At 42.8% G+C, this 25,641-nt stretch overlaps 2 protein-coding genes across 10 annotated transcripts in view; one reads left to right on the top strand and one right to left on the bottom strand.

Annotated features, from left to right (window-relative positions):
* Positions 1-1,766: 1,766 nt before the first annotated feature.
* On the bottom strand, positions 1,767-24,546 carry SLC39A6 (solute carrier family 39 member 6). The gene is made up of 10 exons (XM_040984901.1): positions 24,021-24,546; positions 21,896-22,618; positions 20,252-20,435; positions 19,027-19,196; positions 16,721-16,939; positions 11,118-11,223; positions 7,431-7,808; positions 5,883-5,963; positions 3,535-3,725; positions 1,767-2,857 (listed from the first exon to the last, which is right to left on the bottom strand). The coding sequence occupies exons 2-10, from the start codon at positions 22,607-22,609 to the stop codon at positions 2,705-2,707; spliced, it is 2,196 nt and encodes a 731-aa protein (XP_040840835.1). The 5' UTR covers positions 22,610-22,618; positions 24,021-24,546; the 3' UTR covers positions 1,767-2,704.
* A 200-nt stretch (positions 24,547-24,746) lies between these two features.
* Positions 24,747-25,641, top strand: part of ELP2 (elongator acetyltransferase complex subunit 2) — a 41,034-nt gene continuing 40,139 nt past the window's right edge. For 6 of the 9 annotated variants that reach the window (XM_040984904.1, XM_040984909.1, XM_040984908.1 and 3 more), the window contains exon 1: positions 24,750-24,887. In XM_040984904.1, coding sequence (XP_040840838.1) covers positions 24,750-24,887 — 138 coding nt within the window. Of the gene's footprint in view, positions 24,888-25,641 lie in introns of all 9 variants that reach the window. The other 3 variants (XM_040984905.1, XM_040984910.1, XM_040984903.1) reach the window with 2 other exon arrangements.

Consider the following 25,641-nt stretch of genomic DNA (forward strand, 5'->3'; position numbering starts at 1 on the left):
ACTGCTCTGACACTCACAGATAGGTACAGTGGGTTAGCTCAGCTTCCATAGCACTGGGCTAAACAGCATTGTCTGCTGCCCACTGGCACACTGATAAACTGGGGCCAAGTCACTTGGCCTGAACCAGACATGCTTTCCAGTTGCCCCCCTCTAAAGTAATATTTCAGCTCCCTTGCCTACCTGTGAGTTTAGTGGCCTAGTCTGTGGAAGATCCCAGAAGTCATTATTCCCTTGTCAAACAGGCCCTCAGCTGCTCCCACTCCAATATATTCCCAGATTCCCTTCCCTGGGTAATTTGCAGCCCTCCTGTCTGCGGTCAGGGCACTCACCGCTTTCCCTTCAAATCTTAAACAAACAAAAAAGCAATGGAATGTGTTTGCATACTGGTATAGTAACACAAATTTGACATTAACCAGCCCCAGAATGCCAGCCTTGGCTGCTTTTCACCAGTAGTGTAACAAAGAAGCCTATGCAGTTGCCTATAGCTGGGGAAGCAGGTTTAAACATGTTAAAGATGGGGACTCCACACAGCTGTGGTGGCTAGCAGTTGCGACCAGTGTGGGGTGTTTGGGTCACGAGGGGTGACCTCCTGAGGGGGTTAGTCACTGAGGCTCTGCCTAGCTGTTCTCTGGGCTTCCGGGATCACCCCGTGTTCCTCAGCATCCATCATGATCAGCCTCCGGAGAGGATGCATTCCAAGGCTGCTCCATCCTGAACTGCGATCTCCAAACTCCAAGCTCAAATGAACCCTTTCCCTCCCATGTAACTCTTCTCAGGTTTTTACATTAACAAAATGTGTACTAATACACCCCATATTTGATAAATTGCTGCATTCTCTTTTCCCCTTCATTCTCCATGGAGCCAGGAGAGATGACCACTCAAACCCACTGACAGGTTTAAACTGGAGGTGGGCTTATGTCTTCTTTTCATTCTGGTCTGGCACACCTTCAGCCTTCAGAATCTCTGAGAAAGGAGAATGTTCAAGTCTCCCAACTCTTAGTGGGACATTCCCAGCTCTTTCAAAAATTTCCTTACTTTGTACTGATGTGGCAGTGGCACTGGGGCAAGTCTGTGGACTTCTGACACTGAATACTGATTCAGCCAAAGGGCAGCGCTCATCTCATCCATTCAGGCATCCCCAACCAAAAGATCTATGATCCACAGCCCTTCTCTTGCTTTTTGAGAACATAAATGCTGGTCCTGTGGTCTCTCGGTGGGTCCGAGGTGGGGGGTGGCATATTGTACACTTATTCCTGATTCTCTCTGGAAGGCAGGATGATAATGCTCTCTCTGCAGCTTTAGACCTTAGCTGTCAAGAAAAGAAAACAAGGGACAGCTGCAAACTAGTCACTGATCTAATTTTTGAAAGTGCCCTTAGTGGCAAAAATAAAAATTGAATACAATAGTATAAATGAATTAAGTAGTAATCTACAATTTGAATTATAATTTAAATATTCAATTAATACAATTTCATAGAGAGAGAAAATAGAGTGGCTACCAGCAGCAAAGGAGGAATAATGCTTCAGTTTTGCAAGATGAGAACCATCTGGAATCATCTGTTAACATACTCAAAACTACTGAACTGCACACTCAGAAAGTGGTTAAGATGGCTAAAAGAAAAAAGAAAACCAGATGTCTGAAATTGAGCTGACATAAGGAATTTATTCTGTAGAAAAGAAACATCTAGAGAATGCCAGACAGCCCTAGTATGTCTATAGTGCTATATATAAAATGACAATTGCTCACAATGACAACACTGAGATACGAAAGAAGTCAGATTTTACTCAATATGGTTTTACCCCAAATCAAATCCAAGTCTCAATATTCTGATATTTTGTAGACCTGATTAGCAGTATACACAATCATATAACATTTGGCAATATCCAACTTAGTGATTACTAAGTCTTCTGGAATTCTAAAAATGTACTCATTATATTCATCTGGTATATCTCTACACAAATATTTCAAAACTCCAATTTCTGGACCAAGTGGTAAACTGAATTAATTAAACATACTTAGATTTGTTAATAAAAAGTAAGTTTTCTATGCTTACACAAAGTCAAATGTACAATGAAGTTACTGTATAAGTGCTCATTGTGTTACTACAGGGACATTAATACTTTTTCACAAGTGGCTATGAATATATTCTATTATGATTTGCCTTTTTTTCTCACTTAATCTATGCTCTTCTACATGACAGCCAAGTTTGCGATGTTTTTATAAGTAATTTACACCTCCTCAATCAGATTTTTTTTCTTGTAGCTGAAATTCAGTAGGAGCTTTATCTGTATCTTGGTGTTTATGCACAATTCTGAAACTTCGGCACCAGCATTTTGTCAGATGTCCAAAATCCAATATGGGAATTATTATATTAAATTAGTTTCAGAAAAGCTATTGAGAAATTTTCCCTGAAATATACACAATAATTCATGCCAAATCTTGTTTGTATAATAAACTGATAATATTGGTGAATTGCACATATAGCTTATATTTCCAAAATAGAATAATTTAAATATTAAAACGTACCTTTATGCTACCAACATAACAGACTTATAAGTATAACAAACAGCAATACTCAATACAAAAGTCACAAAATCCATTAACTTCAACTGCTCTATATCACAGTGTAACAAATTTCTCTCCATGACCTACTCAAACTATAGACAGCAATGTTTTTTAAGCTAGTTTTGCATTTATGCCCTAATTAGAAATTAATACGAAACACAATTTTATGTTCAAATATAGAAATAAGTAACATAATCCCAAAGCCCAAGAGTATCCCAGCATTCTGTAGAAAGAAATATCCCCAACGGCTGCATCCATGGTCACTAGCATCATTGTGTAGCATCTCAGGGACCTTAAAAAAGAAACAGGAGAGCAACATTCAAGTTTTCAGAACAATCTGCAGGACAGTTTACTAGACTAGCTTTATTGGTTGCTGGGTATTGTATGGGTCAATTCCTGGACACACAAATATGCACAGATTGTGGTACACCGACTGACTAGCTGATAATGTCTAAAGTCACACAGCATCTCCTAGTGGTTTAATGAATGATTATGCATGGTGTTCTAACTAAGCAAAAATTGTTATTGGTCCTGTTTGCTCCACTATGACATGGAAAGCTACACTGACATCTCTCTTTCAGGTAGTGCCTATATTATCTGAACTGAAGACATGGCCCAGCTATAGTTCAAAGATAGGAATTTTTGTATTATTTACAATATATCACTAAGATTGGCTGCGATTGATATGTGGACTTTAGTGAAAAAAGGATATGACTCCTTCATTAGTTAGTAAGGCCTTCTGAAGTATACAGACCATACTGACAACATGTTGTTTGTGCAAGGTGTCCCAAAAGCCTTCAGACAACTCAAGGCCTTATTACTGAGAGTCTACTCTCACTATATATTCTGAATACAGAATTGCTTTTTAGCATACTGCATTTAATCCACAACATTTTTTCATAATGAAATTTTACTGAACACATCCTATACTGTTAGTCAATAATGTAAGTTGGCCTCTTAAAAACTTACCATATCGACGAGAGCGACATACATAAATAAGCCAGCAGTAAGTGCAAATATCCACATAGAAACATTTTCAGCATAATGGCCAATGAAAATTCCAGTTGCCATCCCAAGATATGCCAGCATGGCTGATAGAGCATTGTAGAGTACAGCTTGTTTAACAGTCATGCCAGCCTTTAGGAGAACAGCAAAGTCCCCTTTAACAACAACAACAACAAAAAAGCAAGGTTAAAGAAATTATGACATCCTTTTAAAGACAGATCCAAAGGCTTTCTGGAGTTAAGTAAAATCCCCAATTTCTTTCAAGGAAAAAACAGCCAAACAGTTACTCAGGACAAAAGCAGTGTAAATCACCTTATCAGATTTAAAGCTATCTTTTTTTGAGAAATTTTCTTAAGGCTTACATTTTGTCAATCAATGATAAATAGTACAAATCTACAATTGTGCTCTGGTACTGTCTTCAAGGAGCTTACAACTGGCAACAAGGAAAGGGGAGCACAAAAATCACACAAGAAATGCTCAGCAAATGACAAAGGCAATCCGTAATTAAGAACAAACGACTCCTCCCCTCCTCCAGATACAGGAGAAATGGGAAGAAGTGGGAAAATTGGAAGCATTTGTCCCACACTCATTATACCTAAACCTCGACCCTCCCGACTCTAATTGGTGCTCCTCATGGGCGTGTATCCTTGTCAACTATATAAACAACATTAAAAATAAAGCAAAAGTTAAAATAAAAAAGAACGGATGACTGGGGTATGCGTTATGACTGATACACCAAGATGGAAATGCAGGACACGAAAGATCTAGAATGTGGAACACAGTAGAAGATGCTGACGATGTCAATCAGTGAGCAGGCAGGTGGGAGGCACTTTTTTAAAAATAGATTTCCTTTTATTGGGAAGTTAGAAAGAGAGACAGAAAGATCTTCCATCTGCTGATTCACTCCTCAAATGGCTGCAAGAGCCAGAGCTGAGCTGATCTGAAACCAGGGGCCAGAGGCCAGGGGCCAGGGGCCAGGATCTTCCTTCAAGTCTCCCATACGGGTACAGTGTCCCAAGGACTTGGGCCATCCTAAGCTGCTTTCCCAGGCCATAAACAGGGAGCTGGGTGGGAAGCGGAGCAGCCAGAACATGAACCAGCACCTATATGGGATCCTGGTGCTCACAGGTAGAGGATCAACCTGTTAAACCACTGTGCTGGCCTCTTAGGCCACCTTCTTTGAAATATTATTTATCTGGAAGGAAATAAATAGTAAATCAGGGAAGGAGAGATGACAGAGAGAAAGAAAATTATCTTCTATCCTCTGGTTCACTTCTAGGTGGAAGCTAGGAGTCATGAACTCCCTTGAGGTCTCCCATGTAGGTGTCAGAGACCCAAATACTTGAGCCATCAGCTTTAGCCTCCCAGACACAATATTAGGAAGCTGGGTTGGGAGTACTGAGCAATTATCTGAACAAGTGGGCTTAACCCACTGCATCACAAGGGTGGCCCAGGAAAGGCTTACTGGGTGCCTGGCACCAGCAGGAAACAAGTGAAATGATGTCAGGCAGGGCATGTGTGTGGATAAATAGTCTATGGGAAGGAAAACAAGGACATGAACTTGAATCCAAGTCAACTATGGAAGAGCAATATTCAACATGTAACTCATCAAACGTCCCTTTTCTCCAGCTACCAGGCAATTCTGTATCCCACTTTCTGTTCAAGGAGAAGATGATTCTTTTGTTGTCTGTTCACAGTGAACATGATCCGTGAGGTCATTTGTAAGCCTCCATAGGAAGATAGTCAGAAGGGGAAGGGACAGGGGCGGGGGGAGTCGGGTACATCTTTGCCAACATCATGTACAGGCAACTTGGGAGGATCAAAATTCTAGCTGGAGCAGTAAGCATTTGACTTAGTGTTAGGTGGATTTGACCTTGCAACATCTGCATCCCAATTTACAGTCCTAGATTTGAATTCTAGATTCACTTGCAATTTCCAGCTTCCTATTAATATATACCCTGGGAAATCGCAAATGATGGCTCAAGTAGTTGAGTGTGGTCACCCACAGTGGCAATCTAGACTGAGTTCCTCCTTCCAAGATTTGGCCTGGCTCAGTCCCAGCTGGCATGGCCATCTAGGGGTGTGAACTGGCAGACAGGAGATATTGTTCTCTTTAAATAATCAAAGCAAACAAACAAATAAATAAAATTTGTCTTTAGCATTAAGAGAGAGGGAAAAAAAAGAATTTTGCTGGGAAACAATACCAGGAAGTCAGCAGACTTCTGAGAAGGCATGGAAGTTAAGAAAAAGCTTGTTGGAACACTCACTAGCAAAATTTAGTGACATGAAGACAGTCTATATAGTTGTCTTACCTAATTCATGAGGCAACTCATGACAAAATACAGCAACAGAAGTACTTAAACCACTTGATAAACCTTCAGTAAAAGCAGCACCTGTGCAAAAAATATTTAGAAGAAATATGACTACCTTGTTTTTTGTGTTTTAAATTCTATTAGCATAAAAAAGGAAGTAACAGAAGCAAGTTATATTTTGGTTGTAAAAAAAATAAAACTTTTCCCATTGAACTGTGTATCATCTCCTTTTTTTTTTTTTTTAAAGATTTATTTTTATTATTTTTTCATTGGAAAGGCAGATATACAGAGAGGAGAGACAGAGAGGAAGATCTTCCGTCCGATGATTCACTCCCCAAGTGAGCGCAACGGGCCGATACTATGCCGATCCGAAGCCAGGAGCCTCTTCCGGGTCTCCCACGCGGGTGCAGGTTCCCAAAGCTTTGGGCCGTCCTCTGCTGCTTTCCCAGGCCACAGGCAGGGAGCTGGAAGGGAAGCGGGGCTGCCGGGATTAGAACCGGCGCCCATATGGGATCCCGGGCGGCAAGGTGAGGACCTTTAACCACTTGCGCCACCGCGCCGGGCCCTATCATCTCCTTTTACAAAAATTTATACTACATCCTAACACGTCTAAATTTCCCCAAAGAGCACAATCAAATATGGCAGAGAAGGGAAGGTCCAGTTATACGTGAGAATGAATGGGTGATCTTACATAAACTTAGAAGTAATCACCACTGTGTAAAACACAAGAATAGAAAATAAACAGAAAAAGTTTAGAAGAAAACTGCTGTCATGAGTGTAAAGGCTTCACTTGCTTCTACTTCACTTAGAAATAGACTAGGTTGCTACATCCGCTGTACGACAGACAGCTCCTTCCTCTTTACAAAGAGAATACAGCACATAAACAATGATAAACCATGACTCTGCACTTGGACACTCCTTTGTCTGCCTTGGCTGCATCTAAGCCCAAACAGGAGGGCAGAACAGTAGGTGGCCAAGAAATCAAGGCTGGAGCTTGTCTTAGCCTGCCTGTACACAGCATGTGCCCTTGAGGAAGCAGCTTCACTTTTCCAGGCCTCAGCTACATCAGTTAAATTATTTCCATGGATCTTGCTGCCCTAAATCACTAAAATTTTAAAGTAGGCCACAGCCTCATAATCAAGGAATAATCATTAACTAAATAAAAAAATTTTTACTGGATTTACCAGATATATTAAGATTTCTTTAGCATACACAAAATATGATGGAAAAGATAATTTTACCTTAGTAAAGGAACTTTTATACGAAGGAAAAATTCACCCATATTCCACATTAACTAAATCCTGATCTTAAGATGTCAAATTAAGAATGTTCGGCATTAACAGTTTAGATCATGGCTAAGCACATTTCCAAAGCATTTACTTGTGTCTAAACTTTTTGAATACTTTAGTATTTAAATATGCAGGCAACACTTTGATAATCAGAAAGTTGCAGAGATTCTTACCTAAACTAAGCTATTTTCAGATTTGACTAGGTGTTTAGTGTGACATTTTTAGCCAATCGGTCAGTGAGAACTATGCAGACACATACCAATGGCCAGGCCATCGCTGAAGTTGTGTAGACCATCACCCATTATCACCATCCAGGCCAATGTGGCAATGCCTGCGTCTTTCAGCTCCTCCCGCGAGTAGCGCTGACTGTGACTGTGGGGGTGGTGGTTCTGGTGGTGGTGGTGATGGAGAATATGATGGTAGTCATGATGGTGGTGAATGAGATCATCGGACTGGCCGAGCGTATCATGGAAATGGGAGTGGCATTTATTCTTGCACCCTCGGGGCACATATTCATTGTAGACTTCCTGTGGGTGGGCATGAGCTATCATGACCTCCTCTTCTTCCAAGATGGCCGGCTGTTGAGAATCAAAGTGGGAGGGCTCTTGTGTGTCTGCTTGTAAATAACCTTCAGGTCCTAGGAATAAACATACAGGACATTGCGACAAAGGCAGAATACTTGCTAATACACCTGGACACATGATGAACATTTTCATTGACCAAGTTAACAATAGATCTCAGAGCATGGTAACTCACAACTGTAGAACTAAACATCAGAGTATTGTTCAATTTTAGACACAAAAGTTGAATAGGGATACCACTTCATGCTTCAATACATGTATAATGTCAGTCAGGACAAGCATATCTGTTTCCTAAAACATGTAACATTTCTTTATGATGAAAATATACAATCGTATAGTTATTCTCCTTTTAAAGGGAAAAAATACAGTATATTGCACCTTACTGGGCAACAGAACAGTAGAGCTTATTCCTGCTTAGCCAAAACTTAGTGCCCACCAGTCAATCTTTCTTCACTCCTTGCTGCAACTCTGTCCCATCCCAGCATCTGCGAGCAATTACCATACTTTTAGCTTTCATTAGAGTATAACTAATGGAAAACATTAAGATATTGACAAATTTAAAAAAACTGAACTGTCTCTTGTATACGGATGGATTTTAAACATTCACTTTCAATAACCACTCCCCAGCTTCTCACTTAATTTTTCTGAGTTTCCATACTTACTAAAAAAAAATTTTAAAAGATTTACTTGAAAACAGAATTAGAGAGAGAAAGGGAGACAGAAAGAGGAAGAGAGAGAGAGAGTTTGCTTCCATTTGAGTTCATTCCTAAATGGCCACACACCTAGGGCTGCCATAGGACAAGCCAGGATTCTGGAACGCCATCTGGATTTTCCATGCTGGTTGCAAGCGCCCAGGTCCTGGGGTTACTTTCACTGATGCCCTAGGCCACTAGCAAAGATCTGGGTGAGAAGTGAAACAGTCAGGACATGATCAGGGACGAAGGGAATGAAGGCACCACAGGAGGCAGTTCTGCCTGCTCTAACACAAAACTGCCCCCACCCTAATACTCTGAAGGATTATTTTTCTTACCATAAAATAAGCACATACTTGTTTTAGGAAAAATTTGGTTATTAATTTTTTTTTCCAAAATGTTATTTACAATGTTTATTTTAGAGAAATGCTAAAAGCAGGAGTAAAAAAATACAGAATTCTGCTACACAACTTTTTTGGAAGAAAAAATCTAAAAAAAACACACGAATCTGAATTATGCTACCATTATGAAAAAGCATTTATTATCTATTTGTGCAAGGAAAAGTTAACTACCACCGAAAGGCTGTTATTCTTTGGTTCCACATACATTTTTCGGGAGTATCTGTGATCCTGTAATTCAGTTCTAAAGCAGTAATTTTCTCCCATGATTAAACATTTCACCAGAATTCATTTAAAAAGTCAAAGAGGGCCTGGCACAGTAGTCTAGCAGTTAGAGCCCTCATCTTGCATGCACTGGGATCCCATCTGGGCACTGGTTCCAATGCTGGTGGCCCCGTGTACCATCAAGCTCCCTGTTTGTGGCCTGGGAAATCAATTGAAAATGGCCCAAAGCCTTGGGATCCTGCAACGGCGAGGGAGACCTGGAAGAGGCTCCGAGCTCCTTGCTTCTGATCAGCTCAGCTTCAGCCATAGTGGCCATTTGGGAGACTGAGTCAGTGAATAGATCTTCCTCCCTGTTTCCTTCTCTCTGTATATCTGACTTTCCAATAAAAATAACTAAATTTTGGGCCCAGCGGAGTAGCCTAGCAGCTAAAGACTTCACATTGAACGTGCTGGGATCCCATATGGGTGCTGGTTCTAATTCTGGCAGCTCCACCTCCCTTCCAGCTCCGTGCTTGTGACCTGGGAAAATAATTGAGGACGGTCCAAAGCCTTGGGACCCTGCACCTCAGTGGGAGACCAGGAGGAAATTCCTGGCTCCTGCCTTTTGACCATCACAGCACCAGCTGTTGTGGTCACTTGGAGAGTGAATCATCGGACGGAAGATCTTCCTTCCTGTCTCTCCTTGTTTCTGTATATCTGACTTTACAATAAAAATAAAATAAATCTCAAAAAAAGAAAAAAAAAAGCCAAAGAGGAAAGATACACAAACATGAGTAAAAATGCTTTATTTACTCTTAAGAGAAAAACAGTATGCTGGGGGCCCAGTGCAATGGCTCAGTGACTAAATCCATGCCTTGCATTTGCCGGGATCCCATATGGGTAACAGTTCATGTCCCAGATGCTCCACTTCCCACCCAGCCTCCTGCTTGTGGCCTGCTTGTGGCAGTAGAAGATGGCCCAAGACCTTGGGAATCCTGCACCCATGTGAGTGCAAGAAGCTCCTTCCTCCTAGTTTTGGATAGGCTCAGCTCTGGCTACTGTGGACACCTGGTGAGTGAACCAGCAGATGGAAGACCTTTCTGTTTCTCCTCTCCTTAAATCTGTCTTTCCAATAAAAATGAATAAATCTTAAAAAAAAAAAAAAAAGAAATAATATGTAGAAGAAACAGAGTGGACAGGAAACCTTACAAGAAGGAAATAGTAACAACTTGATTTTCTACTTTCAGTCACCAATTATTAAGCACCATGCTGTGCTGGGCAGCCCAGCAGGCACTGGGAGCAGGAAGCACAGAAGTATCTGCCTTCAAGAAGCTGTGCTCTTATGGTCAGCCTGCCACTTAGCAAGAAACACACGGGTAGGAAGAGTCTATGTAGTTTGGAAGGGGAGTGTCGCTGAGAGAAGCGACAAACAAGGACGAGGCAATGAGGGCAGCCTGGTCTCAGAGGCTGAAAGGAGGGCCAGTGACGCTGGAGCAGAGTGACTAACAGGGGACAGCGGTGGGCAGCATGGGATCTCGAAGGTCAGGCTGAAGAGTCTGAATCTTCACCGAGTCTGCCCAAAGACAAATGCCAACCACTCAGTTCAGTTTAGGGAAAATATTATCACTAACTGTAGAAAAATGCTAGAAAGAACAGTAGCCAAACTCTACCAGCAAGAGACACACCATACAATGAGTCACTGAAAAGGACACAATGCCATGAGGAGGTATTGCTCTTCATGACTGACTAGAAAACTCCAAATGAGAGGTAACCAAATATATCTGATCCTAGATTGTACTCTCAGTACAACTGAGCAATCTGAGCAATGGTGAGTTGCAAATTCTTTGTAGAATTTTTAACAATTTTTTCTATGTGTGAATTTTCCTCAGAAAATACAAAAAAGAAATGAAAATACATGCGGAGATAATCTATTATTATTTTTTAAAAAGTTACAGATTATTGAAAAAAAAAACAGACAGACATGATTTCATCTCTTTTAGATGGCTCACGTTGCTGCTAAGTCCCCAGCAACGCTTTCCTCCCGGCTCCCAGATCCAACACAAGGACTTACGATCATCTGGATCTACTTTCTCTTCATTAGCTGAAAGTTGAGATTCGTATTTGGATAACTGCTTCTTAATTTCCACATCATCGTCGCTTTCAGGTTTTTTCTGATTCTAAAATGGCAAGGGAAAGCAACACTTAACACTAACTGATTTGCTTATGTATGCAGCTCTAAATAAGCATGCAAGCAAAAATGATATGGAAAAAGACACAGAATAAAGGATCTCTACAGAAACAAAAGCCATCCAAGGCAGGGCCTACACTTATTTACATAGTATCTATCAGTGTGTCCTGAGTACAATAATTGTGCAGATACAAAAATGAAAAGAAAAAAAACTGTGCAGAAGGAAAATAATACCAGTCTCAGTAATCCAAGATGTAGATAAATCACAAATGAGTCCTGACAGGTGCAAGTTGTGCCAGTTGAGAAGAGGTTCCTGTTTTTATTGTTTCAATGTTTCTACTGAAAAGATGGGCTTAAGCACTTGAAGAAGTACGGCAAACACTAGCCTTACAACATGGCCCAGTGTAAAAAGGGCAAGAGTTCCCTGTAAAACCAAAGAGGCACTTAGAAGCAGAGTGGCTATGGTGGACAGACAGGACCAACTTGCTGGAAAACTAAAACCATGGAAACTGATTGCGGACAGTATTTCCAGGAGGGTACTGGTCACTGAGATGCAAACATACTGACTAGGGAGGGACCAGCAGGGACCAACAGAAAAATAACCCATAGGAAAAAATTACAGATTACTGGTCCCAGTGGCGTGGCCTAGCAGCTAAAGTCCTCGCCTTGAATGCACCGGGATCCCATATGGGCACCAGTTCTAACCCCGGCAGCTCCACTTCCCATCCAGCTTCCTGCTTGTGGCCTGGGAAAGCAGTTGAGGATGGCCCAAAGCTTTGGGACCCTGCACCTGTGTAGTAGACCTGGAAAAGTTTCTGGATCCTGGCTCTGGATTGGCACAGCACTGGCCATTGCGCTCACTTGGGGAGTGAATCATCGGATGGAGGATCTTCCTCTGTACATCTGACTTTGTAATAAAAATAAATTAATTAAAAAAAAAATTACAGATTACGTTACATGAATGTAATCATGGTTGTTTAAATGTGGTCTATTTTTTTTTTTAAGATTTCTTTTTTCATTTGAAAGGAAGTGATGAAGAGAGGTCTTTGATTTCCTATTGTATTCCCCAGATGGCCACATGGTTGGAGGTTGGCCAGGCCAGACTCAAGCCAGGGCCCAGGAGATTTTTCTGGATCTCCCAGGTGGGTGCAGGAATCTAAGCATATGCACCATCTTATGCTGCTTTCCCAGGACTATTTTCAGGGAGCATGATAGGAAGTGAAGCAGCTGGGTCTTGAACCAGCGCCAAGATGGAATGGTCTTAACACAGTATAATCTAAAAACAGCAGCATAGCATCCCCCGGGGGAGTCTGTGAAAAAAATTCATACTGGTAGGGGCTGGTGCCATGGTACAGTATGCCAAGCTTCTGCCCTTGGCATGAATATCCCATATAGGTGCTGGTTTGAGTCCCAGCTGTTCCACCTCTAATCCAGCTCCCTACTATGACCTGGAACAGAAGTGGAGGATGGCTTAACTCCTTGGGTCCTTGCACCTTTGTCGCAGATCTGGGGGGGAGCCTCTGGTTTCAAATTAGCTCAACTCTGGCTTTTGCAACAATTCGGAAACGAACCAGTAGATATAACATTTCTCTTTTTCTCTCTGTAACACTGCCTTCCAAATAAAAAACATCTTAATAAAGAAATGCATAATGGCAGGTCAAACCCTAGACGTAAGGAATCAGAATGGAGATTTTAACTAATCCTGGGCAATTCATATGCACCTGAACACTGAGTTCTACCTTAGGTCATCCTCTTAGAACCAGCTAGATGCATTTTCGTCAGGTATTCTGTCATCTGGCTATTAACTTTTTGGCCTCTTTCAGGTACTGAAATCCTATTCCTTTCATACTTTTTATAAACTATAACCATTCATGTTTTAGCCAGCTTTCTGTTAATGTGCACCTCAGGAGGTTTCAGAAAAGGCTCAAGTCACTAGGTTCCTGCCATCTGCTTGAGGCCCGAGTGCATTCCCAGCCCCAATTCATTCCGCGCCACTGCAGGGATCTGGGAGGAAACCAGTGCACAGAAGCCTTCTATCTCACTCAAAAGGAACACTATTACCATGTTCTTTCTTTTTAAACAAGTCTTTATTAGTTTTGAATTTATCTTGAGGTTTTTTTTTTTTTTTTTTTTTTAATAAATCATCCTGAATACTGTGCTCGAGAGATTATTCTTATCTGAGTCCTGGCAACATCAATGTTGCATAAAGGTCACCAAACAATAGTGCCCATGGGGAATCTGCTTACCCAGAGTATTTCAAATGAGGTAAAGTATCAGAGAAATAATAATTATTTGTGGTCATTCTGATTGACTTAAATAATTACTACAGGACGCAAGGTTTTATTCTCGCTGTAGCAAACGTGTAAGACATCTACTGCTTCTTAGAGGGTATGACCAAACACATAGACAAATACCACTTATGCCTAGCCTAATGTGTCAGTGAAAGTATTTAAATATTTATGAAGATAAATGAATTTAGAGCATTTTTTGAAATTTTATTTTAATTAACATATAATTATATATAATTATAGGGTGAATTGGGGAGGTCTTATAACTTCTTGATGCCTCATTTCTCATTAGGCAATGATTCCAGAATCTATAATTCAACCAATTCCTTCATTCTGTAGGTATTGAGGGCCTACAGTCTTCCATGGGAAGTTCTGGTGGTACAGTACCAAACAGTATCTGTGTCACAGTGCTTGCCTACCTTTCACAGGCAGAAGGGCTTTACACAGAAAATGATTATATGTGTCTTCGAAAACTTTGACACATTTCACAAAGGGAAAGCGCACAATGCTAATAGAGGGGATAAAAACAAGACCCAAAATGAGTTTCAGTACAGCTTCCTTGAACAAATGTGACATTTTCAGCAGTGCCCTGAGATGAGCAGGAGTCTGCTGGGAAATGGCGCAGGAAACGGTATTCCACAAGGGCACGTGGGGAGGGCCCAGAAGCAAGAAGCTGTCAGTGCTGCCCACAACTGAAAAAAGCACAAGGTGCGTGCAGCCTAAAAGCCAGAGGAAGGGTGGCGAGAGGGCAGGCGGGGGCAGCTGAAGAGATAACAAAAACCAAGCAAGAGTAGTGCACTTTACTTTAAAATCAATGTGAAAGACTTTATGTGACGGTACAACCTCATCTTATTTTCATGTACACAAATCACTGTTTGCTCCAGGAAAACTGGACTGGCAAAGGAACAAAACAAAATAAGTCAGTGAGGAGGCAACTGCCGTCACTCAAGTGGGAGATAAACATGACCTCGACTAGAATGACACCAAGAAAAATGGAAAAAATCGGAGAGCCTAACATTTTAAATACAATTTGGCCAGGTATTGGGAAAAGGAGGATGCCACAGATACTTTTCCAATTTCCAGGATGAACAATAACCTATGGTAGTAATTAAAGAAGTAGGTTTGAAGTTGAGGATTCTAAGGGCCTAACTGGATAAACAGGTATGAAATGGAACACCAATTTGAACAGAGATCTCAGGTGGATCTATACAGCATATGACTTAAACTAATGAAACACAAACTCTCCCAGTAGTACAGGATGGGTCCTCAGTGAAAATGCCAAATCAAATGCCCTGTTATACACAAGCCTGGAGAGCTCCTGCCACCATCTAATGAGCAGTGATGGTTTTTTTTTAAGAGAGAGAATCAGTGAGACTAAAAACTACAAAGTAACTAATACTATAATGGGGATGAGCTTGACAAAAGAATTCAAGGTATTTTAAAAAGGGAAGAGAACACATTATGTTTTCAAAACTTCTGTAGGAAGTCTTTATCTAGAAATTATGATTGCTTGATGTTCCATGTCTTACATATTCAATGAATATCTCTCATCTGTTATGTTACAGAGAGTACTCCAGGTACTGGAGATAGAGTAATAAAATCACAGGAAGGTACTGGCTTTTAAAAGCTTATATTTTAGTAGACATTATTTCAGGGCAGAAATCGTCAACTTTCACTGACTGCAACCCATAGTAACATAAGTAATTTATACAAAATAAGATAATGCAATTTATGGCTGCTTCAAAAAATATTGGTCATGACACAAACTGATTTCACAACTCATTAATTACTTAGTTATAAGCTAGAGTGTGGGGAGTGGGAAGCTGTTTTATGCTAGGTGAGGAGAATCTGTTCTTGAGAACCACAGGTTGAAGAAAAGGTATTTTTATTCATTTTGAAAACTAAACTGGAAAAAAAAAAACAGCAGTCCCCAAGCCCTCTAAAACTCAATCACTGCTTCTTAAGACCAGAACAATTAGGCTAGATCCTTCAACCAGCCCAAAGCCAGCAGTGGCCAAAAGCACAGCACACAACACGGCTTCTAGGCTAAGAGTGCGTTTTATGTTACTTCTTCCCTCTAAATTTGCGTCCACTGAACAGAGGGTTCAAACTTAGGAGCTTAGGAGTTAAGAGATCCTTACAGACCATAAAATCGTACGACACATAAGGAGGTCACTGCCCTGCTCCCACAAGCACTCCTGCTTCCCACGGAGAGCTCAGCCAGTAGCAGGAATCAACCACATGAGGTTTCAAACCTCTTCATGCCAGTTATACTTGTTACTGTGATTGCACAATTTAATTACACGTTGCTCAAACTATGAAACCATGCTGAGAAACTACTTCAACAAACATGTAAACTGAACACTTTTAAATGATTCAGAGGTAAGCTGACTAAAAATAGGACCACCAAATTATGCAAGGCAAGCATTGCATGAATCTTTATAATTTCCAAAATCCAGATTCTACACACAGAATGACCTTATAAGTGTGTAGTTTTCAACTTTAAAGAAATCAAACTGAAACTGTAGATGAACTGTAGCATGGCCCTAAACAGAGAAATAAGGAAGGTGGGGAGAGGGCATGCAGGGCTAAAAAAGGAGGACACGCAATTTCAAATCAAAGAAAATCCTGGTCGACACCAGTGAGCAGAGTACCCAGACACTTTGAAGTTAAACTGTAATAACATTTTTAAGTTTCCTTCCAATGGTTTTTGACCACAGGCAATGGGAAAGCATTTTTATTAAAGAGTGTACTGTTTAGCTTCCTACTATTTCCTGCCTAATTTACAAAAGCCATGCCTATGAAAGGCCCAAGCCTTTTGAAACAGAATATTCAGCTACTTAGTGAACAATCACAATCAATCACAACAAGCAGTCATAGCCACCAATCCATACTGAGGATGTCCCCAGCATGCTCCTGGTCCTCAAGGCCCTGCTCGAACCCTGTTTGGTCATTTATACAGATGTTTATCCTAACATCCCTTACCTGCTTGTTGAGTTTCAAGGGAATACCAAGGATGGAAAGCTCCAGGTTTACCAAGATGCAGAACTATTTTACATGGTTAACTCTGGGACCAAAAAGTACCTCAAGGTTGCTTAATATCCTCTTAAAATGGACAAACTATTCAACAGTCTAGTTAGCGTACTACTTTGAACACATCTCTGATACACAGTAAGTACTTGGTATACTTTTCATTACCTTTTTCTTTTTATCTTTAAATTGTTTGATCAACGTGAGTACATGTTCCACCAGAAACATGAAATACAAGCCTCCTAGAGCTGTCAGACCCTTCCACGTGGAGTCAAAATAGGGACTTTCTTCTATGTGTTGAGAAGATAGGTGACTGAAGAGTGGTCCTCTTTTCATTTCCATCGCTGGTTCTTCATGGCTATGACTATGGTGGTGACTTGCATGAGACTAAATGCAAAAAGACACGGAACTCAGAAGATTCCTTAGTTTCATATAACACATTGGAAAAACTGGCCAAGACAGTAAGGTTAAAATTTGAAATCACTCAGAATCTGGCGATCAATGAGCCCTTGATTTAATTATAATTCTAGAATTGAGAGTTTAGAACATTAAAAACGAACAGCAGGCAGCTATCTGGAGCTTAATGTATATAACATGCTGTGGCACTTTACAGATTGGTCTAGACAGTTTTAATTCCTCCGCTCACCTGCAGAATATCTATACATACAAAGCAACAGGGAACTGCCAAACCTCACACGCATATAATACCTACCACTTATATTCTCCACTAAAAAGCCCAAATCAGGTAGTGACAGGCCAAGCAAGGTACCCAAGACCCTGAGTAGCCCCCAGTACAGCGTCATAGTCACCACTGCTACTGCACCGACACTAGGGCATCAGTTGGAGCACACTAACAGAAGTGAGGATTGGGGATCTCAGGGGAAATTCCATGCACACTCAGCTCTGTGTACCAGGTATTCTGGATATGTCATCTGGTGGCTGGAGAGCTTGTCACAGCAACATTCTTCCAGGGTCCGGCATGGTAGCCTAGCAGCTAAAGTCCTCACCTTGCACATGCTGGGATTCCTTATGGACACCATTTCTAATCCTAGCAGCCCTGTTTCCCATACGACTTCCGGTTTGGGAAAGCAGCTGAGGACGGCCCAAAGCCTTGGGACCCTGCATCTGTGTGGGAGACCCAGAAGAGGCTCCTGGTTCCTGGCTTCGGATCAGCACAGCTCCGTCTGTTATGGCTGCTTGGGGAGTGAATCAATGGATTAATCCTCTCTGTCTCTCTTCCTCTCTGTATATCTGACTTTCCAATAAAAATAAAACAAATCTTAAAAAAAATTTGAAAGAAATAAAGAAAGGAAGAAAGGAAGAAAGGAAGAAAGGAAGAAAGAAAAGAAAGAAAGAAAGAAAGAAAGGAAGAAAGAAAGAAAGAAAGAAAGAAAGAAAGAAAGAAAGAAAGAAAGATGCTTTTTACTGCTTTCCCAGGCCAGAAGCAGGGAGCTGAAATGGGAAGTAGAGTTGCCGGGTCATAAACCAGCACCTATATGAGATCCTGGTGCTTGCAGGGGGAGAATTAGCCAATTGGGCCATCATACTGGGTCCAGAAAGATTATTTTCTTTCACTAATGAAACAAGCATGAGATTTGACCTACTTCAAATATTTAATGAAACATTTTAAATGAAGTAAACTCACTTTATCTAAGTTGTTTAAGAGTTTCTTGGACCACGAAGTGTGAGTCTCTACATACATACACACATAAAAACCTGAAAAACTTCTGAGTATATGATGATTCATATATTTCATTCCTATGGCAATTGCATTAATAGGCTAAGAGATAAGTAGAGGACTCAACTTCTAGTCTCCTACAGCGTAATATTTTAGCAGAATTTGTCTACTTTCACTAAGTGGCTTCCAGATAGTTAAGTTACTCTAATTTAGTAAATATCCTTAAATATATAAACAAAATAGATGCACATATATTAAAATCCAGTGCAAAGTTGTAGCTTTCAGCTATCAAATATATTTTAAAACTGACTTTTCTAAATCAATTTTTTTTTAAAGATTTATTTATTTTTATTGGAAAGACAGATGCACAGAGAGGAGGAGAGACAGAGAGGAAGTTCTTCTGTGTGATGATTCATTCTCCAAGTGACCGCAATGGCTGGAACTGAGCCAATCTGAAGCCAGGAGCCAGGAGCTCTTCTGGGTCTCCCACGCGAGTGCAGGGTCCCAAGGCTTCAGGCCGTCCTCGATTGCTTTCCCAGGCCACAAACAGGGAGCTGGATGGGAAGCGGGGCCACCGGGAATAGAACCTGCGACTATATGGGATCCTGGCGCATGCAAGGCGAAGACCTTAACCACTATGCTTTTGCGCCAGGTCCCCTAAATCAAATTTCTAACATTTTGACATAAACAATTCTAGTATAAAATGTCTAGCATAATGAAACTAATCTAGTAACATTTTTTAAAAACCTCTATGTTGAAGAATAAAATAAATAACAAGACAACTGAGTGTACTTACATGAGGAAGAAGATGTAAAAAAGCATCACCACTTAATGTCCCAACAGCCAGTGCCACAAGGAAACTCAGGAGAAATTTGAAAAACACGCGGTTCATGAGAGGCACTAAGATAACTCCCAGCAAAGACAGGAAGCTGATGATGGAAATGGCTATAAATCCACCAACCCAGGCTGTCAAACACAACAGAAAAGCAAATCATATAGTTGGTAACTGTTAAAAGACTTTTGGAAAGAAGCTAAAGCAATGAGTTCAATGCAAGCAGCACTGCGGTAATAGCTGTTGACTCAAATGAACAGTCTGAATGTTGCTTCAGGGTGCCAAACGTAAGAAGATCAACTATGGGAAATCCTTTCAAGGTCAGGGTGGAGAGGAAAAGTTACCAAGGATGAACTCTAGTAACCTGGAATTCGAACTTCTAGACTCTGCTAATAACTAAATTATGAGGACGAAGTTAAAAGAGGAACGTGCAAGAGACAGAAAGCAGGAATTCAATGCTTTCCTCAGTATTTCTTCCTCATTGCATCTTTTGAGCAGTGAGACCCTACACGATGGCAAGGCTTTTCCTGCTGTCACTCATCAGTAAGAACATATTAGAATTAGGTTCCTAACTTCAGAGACAAATAATGCCCTTCTTCCCAGTATGACAATATAAAAAACCAAAATGTTAAATTTCAGTTTTTTTTTTTTAATTTATTTGAAAGGTAGAGTAACAGAGGGGTGGTGGTAGACCGAGATCTTGGTACACTTCCCAAATGCTTGAAACAGCTGGAATTGGGTCCAACAGAACTCAGGTGTAAGGAATGCCACGCAGGTTTCCTATGTGGGTGGCAAGGGACCCAAGTAAGTAGGCCATCTTCTACTGGCTTCTCAAGTTAAACAGTAGGAAGCGAAATGAGAAGCAGAGTGGTCAGCACACAAACCAGCATGTTGATATGGGATACACGCATCCCAAGCAGTGGATTAACCCAAGATCATCTGAAGTGATTCTCAAATGCTCTCTGGGATGACTTCAAACAAATCCTAATCTAAGTTTTAGTTTCTATTCTTTATTTTAAACATGGAGTTGCACACACTTGCTTTCTTCCTTCACATTCAGGGCAGAAAACACTAAGAAAACATTTAAAACTATGCTAAAAAATGAACAGGCTGATGCAAATATAAGATAAAAATAAAACATAGAATTATCACTTGAAGTTATTTTTACATAAAAGAAAACCAGTTATACCTATTTGTAAGGAATAGGTCTTTGGAGGGATTTCAGCCTTCTTTTCGCTCGTTGTATGAATCAAACAAGATCTAGCGTCGATTTGATTGATGATGGCAGGGCAGAGGTAGTTGAATTCTGTTGCATTCAGCAGAACCTGGATGCCCATGCCATGTGAGGTAAGCAGCTTGGATGCATTGAAACACTAAGGAAACAAAGAAGTGAAAATCAAACACCAGGCATTCCCACCAGAGAATCCAAGAGTAGTTGGATGACAACATCCTTTCCTACCTCAAGCTATGCCTTCATTTAAGCTAACACAAGCTAGAAAACGACTTTTGTTTTGAGAACTTTGGAACTTGCTGCAAGTTCCCTGGAAGTACTATGTCACTATGGTACTATCTCATCCTCTTCTGCCTGTTTCTTGGGAAAAGCTCTTACATCACTACTCACCTAAGGAGAAAGCCTCCTGTGAACAAGCCTGGGGATGAATGGAGATTCACAAGCCTGTTAACACATTGTATAAACCGATTAAGGAAATGAGCTTTAATTTTGAAATGGGATTCATTAAAGATTGAGAAATATGTTGTTTCAGGATTAACGCTATCCTACTTGGCCTGAACAAGTCCAGGACATGTTCTTTCAGCAAAGAGCCTACCTGGAAAAACCTAGTTCAGAATGGTCCACATACCTGGCAAAAAATGTTCTACAATGAGAGAATATGAAATTATTCGGATTGCCCTTGTGGAGGGCAAGGCTGCTAATAAAACAAACCTGTACTGGCAGGCATGTGTGTTCAACAATTTAATTGCATGACAACCCTGGTTTGAAGAGAAGCTCCCTTATGCAATTTCAAGCCCCTCTCCCCTGCTTGCAAACTAAACAGCCTGCCTGCAGTACCTGTTTCCCACATTCTAACTGATACCCTCACAGGTTCTCAGCCAGCATTACTTAGGACAGACTTCATCCCTGGTGTGGCTAGGGCTATGATCATTAGCAGGAATGGGCTAGGATCAGTACAGTCATGTCCTTCTTTGAAGCACTGAAGTTATGATTAAGGCATTTTACCTAATACTGTGGTCCAGACATTTTTCAATCAGGGAGAACTTTGGGTACTATAGAAGTCTATTTTAGAAAAAGCTAATAAATGTTGAACGTGACATCCCAGACTTTCCACCTGCCCAGGACCTCGTTTGTGGTGGTAACTCCAATGGCAACTTCTAGAAAGTCATTGTGATCTTTGCTAAGGAGATGCTCTTCTCAGCATTTTTCGGGATTTCTGACCATGCCTTTCCCTAAAATGTGGATTCTAATGCCTGATTTTCCAGTTCCCCATTTTCTGATTTTGAGTAATAATATTCACCTTTAATGTCTTTCACCAAAAAAAAAAAAAAAAAATTCACTTGCTACCTTCCTATAAATATTTTACATTTATATTATAAAAAAAGTTTAGCAGGCAGCAGTTCTCTTTCCAAAGAACTATCACCCAAAGATAAGGAACGCTTATGACGTAGCAAGAACACCTTGATGGAGAAGCTGGACAAATCTGCTTTTCAATAACATCACTGTCTTATCTTCACTTTAAGCCCCTTATAACCAGAAGCACAGTGGCAATGACAGAACCGATAGGCAGCCGCGGAACATAACCAACAGCATTTGTCTTACCTCCTGCGCATTTTCCTGTGTGTTCCTGGAATACATAAAGCCTCTTCGGGGCTCACTCACAGATTCATTGCCCTTCCTACCAGCCGGCCGGCTGACCCGGCTCTTCTGTGTGATGCTAGGTGGAGTGGACCTGTTTCCATCTTTGGGGAGGAGTTTTCCAGGTTTCAGAGTTTCAACTGTCTCCAGAAAGTGAGTTCCTTCCGAGACAGCGTTGTACACAGTGGAGGTCACTTCACTCACGCCCTCCTTGATGTTCCGCTTCCGCTCGGCCCGCTCCTGCCTGTGAGATCCTTTTCCGGGGCTGTGTTTAGGCTCCTTACCTGAACTCTCAGAGTCCCGCTCGGGGCAAAGGGCTTTGCGATGATTTTTACTGGAAGCAGCACGGTTACGGTGGGAGTGACGGCTGCGGTCTGAGTGATGCTCATGATCATGATGGATGTGGATTCTTTTCATCTTGTCTATGCCTATATTCTGAAGCAATTTCTTGAATCCTTCCACAGACAGGGAATTATTTTCCCCATAACGGTGGAAAAGTTGCTGCAGATGATGTCGTCGGGTGGTAAGTGCCAAGTCAATGTTAATGCCGGATTCCCAGCTGGGCTGGCTTTTCTCAGTGGTCTGAGGGAAAGCAACTGCTGATTCCAGTTCATGAAGCGGATGTGTGAAGGAAAAGGCCAAAGTCAGGATCAGGAGAACAGACAAACTCCTCGCCATTGGACCTTCCTGGAAAAGAGGGGAAACAATTCTTGAATTCACTGCTAGAAACAATACAAAGTAAGAACTGAGAAACCTCAAGCTGGAAATGGATGAGTGATGTTTAAACAGATAACCGTGGTCCACAGAGTATTAGATGGTGTGATGATATAGAGGACTGGACACCTAAATCCTGCCGTGGCACTGTGAAAACACAGAAGCAAATGTGGAATAGGTGAGGGCTGCGAATGGAACAAGCCTGGTAATGCCGAAGCTAACTGAGAAGAGTAGCAAAGCCAGCCACATGGTCAAAGTACACTGGCAACAAATTAGACTTAGAACAGTGAATCTACCCAAAACAAACCCATTCCCAATGACCGATCCACACCAAAAAAGGCAGAAGAGATCATCTCAGAATTCACATTGAACATTTTTCCTTAAACAAATATACTTTCATTTCATAGGAATTTAAGCAAGGTTCCTTTCCTGCCAATCTCCTTTAAGGCACTTAATTTTGCCAGTTTTATGAATCCCTGGGATTGTTCTCCATGCATACTCAAATAGATGTGTTTTTTAGCTAAACAAATGGAAACATTCCCCCCACCCCCGACAATGAATGAATTAGACATGTTTTCAATTCAGTACAAACAGATTTACCTTGTCCTTTTAAGTACATGACAGTTCAACCTCATTAAAAATGATATTATTTTCATGCGGTCGAGCCTCCTGCCCCAAAGAACAGTACATGTGACAGAACCAGGTTGCTCCAGTACTCTTGTTTAGTCGTATTGTCTCCTGCAAAGTCCTAGCAGTGGGGCAAGCTAGTTCTATTACTTTCTTCTTCGGAGCAGGAGGTTCCAGTATTCACCAAGTCAACCGGAAAACCCGAAATACCTCTTCTGCTGGGTGAACCAGGGGACCCCACGAGTGAATGTGGAAGTACTGGTTACACTCGTGTGTTGCACCACCATGGGCGCAGTGAAGAATGCAGGTCTGCACGTAACACTGAGCTAACACTCCTGCAAAAAGAACTTTCAGGGCCTGAGGTTTGGGGAACTGAACAGTCAAGGGAATCTCAAGCTATCCTTCCTGGAAGGAGGCGGGGACGAGCCCAACGGATGCGATCGGCCAGTGCCCATGAAAGGCCTTGGCGCCAAGGGAGTGGCCAACAACGGAAAAGATGGCAAGGTGTTTTCCTTCCCAGGGCTCTTGGAAACACGCAGCTAGTACCTTCTTTAAATTCGCCACACAAAGTACAGATGTCTCCTGCAAGTCTTCCCTCCCTCCAGCTCCCCGAAGCCCATTTGGGCGCCCTATTTTTGGGATGCCCGGCTCTCCAGGGCAAAGGGGCATCCCCATTCTGCAACCCCTCGGCCTCCGCTGAGCACCCTTGCCCGTCCGGAGTCCCACACCCGAGGCCTGTGGGACTCACCTCTAGGCGGCCTCGCCGTCCCACGGCCCAAACCCGCGCGCCCAGGCTCGGCGCCCCGCGGACGGTACCGGGGGGCTCCGGAGGGGCTCGTGCTGAGCTCTCCAAGAAAGCGCTCCACGGCCCGGGGAGGCGGCCCTCGCATCCGCCCCGCCGGCCCTCAGCCCGGCCGCGCCGCCGCGCCCTCGAGTTCCCGGAGGAGGAGGAGGACAATCGGTAGAGACCGACCCGCGCGCGGCGCGATCAGCCAGGACCACCGCCTCCTGCAGCGGGCAGCGCCGGGCATGCGCAGTGCGGGCCGGAGCGCCGGCTAGGCACGCGGCTCGGGGCCCCGAGCTCGCCGAGGCTGGAGGAGTGGGCGCGGTCCGAGGGCCCGGAGAGCGCCTCCGCGTCGCTGCTCTTCTCTGAGGTCCCGAGACTCGCTGGCCGAGGCCTCCCGGACCAGTACCGTCGGCTGCTGAGAGAGCGGGCCGTGAGGGGCAGCGGGATGTTCCCGACGCCGGCCCAGCCCGAGCTCCCGCCGCCGACCAGCTCCGGAGCGGCGGGCTGGAAAACTGCCCTAGCCCGGGAGGGGGCGGGGCCCACGGGGGGCGGGGCCTCCTGCGCTCCGCCCCCGGCCGCCCTCGAAACGCGGTCCGGGTGACGCCCTCCAGAGACGCGGCCGTCCGCCAGTTGTTCCGCTCCCCGGGCGGAAGTGCACGCCCCGCACTTGGCTGCGTACGGGCTGGCAACATGGTGGCTCCCGAGCTGGAGACCTGTCATGTGTTTTGCTGCCCGAACCGCGTGCGGGGAGCCGTGAGCTGGAGCTCCGGGCCCGGAGGACTCCTGGCCTTCGGCACGTCCTGCTCCGTGGTCCTGTATGACGCCCAGGTAAGGGGATAGGCAGGACGTGGGCGCCGCTCCCTCTGTGTTTTGGAGGCTGAACCTTGTGTGGCGCGCTCGGTTGAGTTGCTTTGGCTGCCCTCGAGCCGGGCGGCCAGGTCCTGAGCTGCTTGGCTCGGGGTAAGGGGTCTGGGCCAGGAGTGCCCTGTGGTCTGCCGGATCTGTCCCTGTCCATGGCGCGCTGTGTCCGCCACGGTCACCGTGGCTCTGTTCTTGCCAGTGGCTTTTTAGCCTCACGCTCTCCTGTCCGAATCCAAAGATGCTTCTCTGACCCCTTGCTGGGGAACTGTGATGCGTTTGAATTTTAAAATAAACGAAATGGAGGGATGCATGCAAGCCTTCGTTCCTGCCAGTGTGTTCCCCTCGGGGTTGGTGAAGGAACTTTTTTGGTGTGATATTTTACAGAAATAGGTATTTTAGCTCCGAGAATAGGCTGTTTGAGGAAAAGCTCTTAGGAAATGGGAATCCTCACCATTGGTTGTCATGGACTTCACCCGTTCCCTGGACTTCCCTCAGTCATTGGGGTGTTGAGGGGCCCTGCTTCTGTGAGACTTCTTGATTAAGTAGTTTTTGCATGCTTCTCCAGAGTTTGTTATGATCCTATTCCCAACAGGTTGTTTAGGATGATGCCATTACGGATTGCATATCAAAAGAGCCACAGCGTAATGGCAGACTACAAATTAAAAATGCAATATGGGAGATGAATATTATGTATTTCTTATACTGCCTTATTGATTTATTT

This window comes from Ochotona curzoniae, unplaced genomic scaffold (assembly GCF_017591425.1).
Source record: "Ochotona curzoniae isolate NIBS_2020 unplaced genomic scaffold, NIBS_Ocur_1.0 contig_43, whole genome shotgun sequence".
Classification (NCBI taxonomy): domain Eukaryota; kingdom Metazoa; phylum Chordata; class Mammalia; order Lagomorpha; family Ochotonidae; genus Ochotona; species Ochotona curzoniae.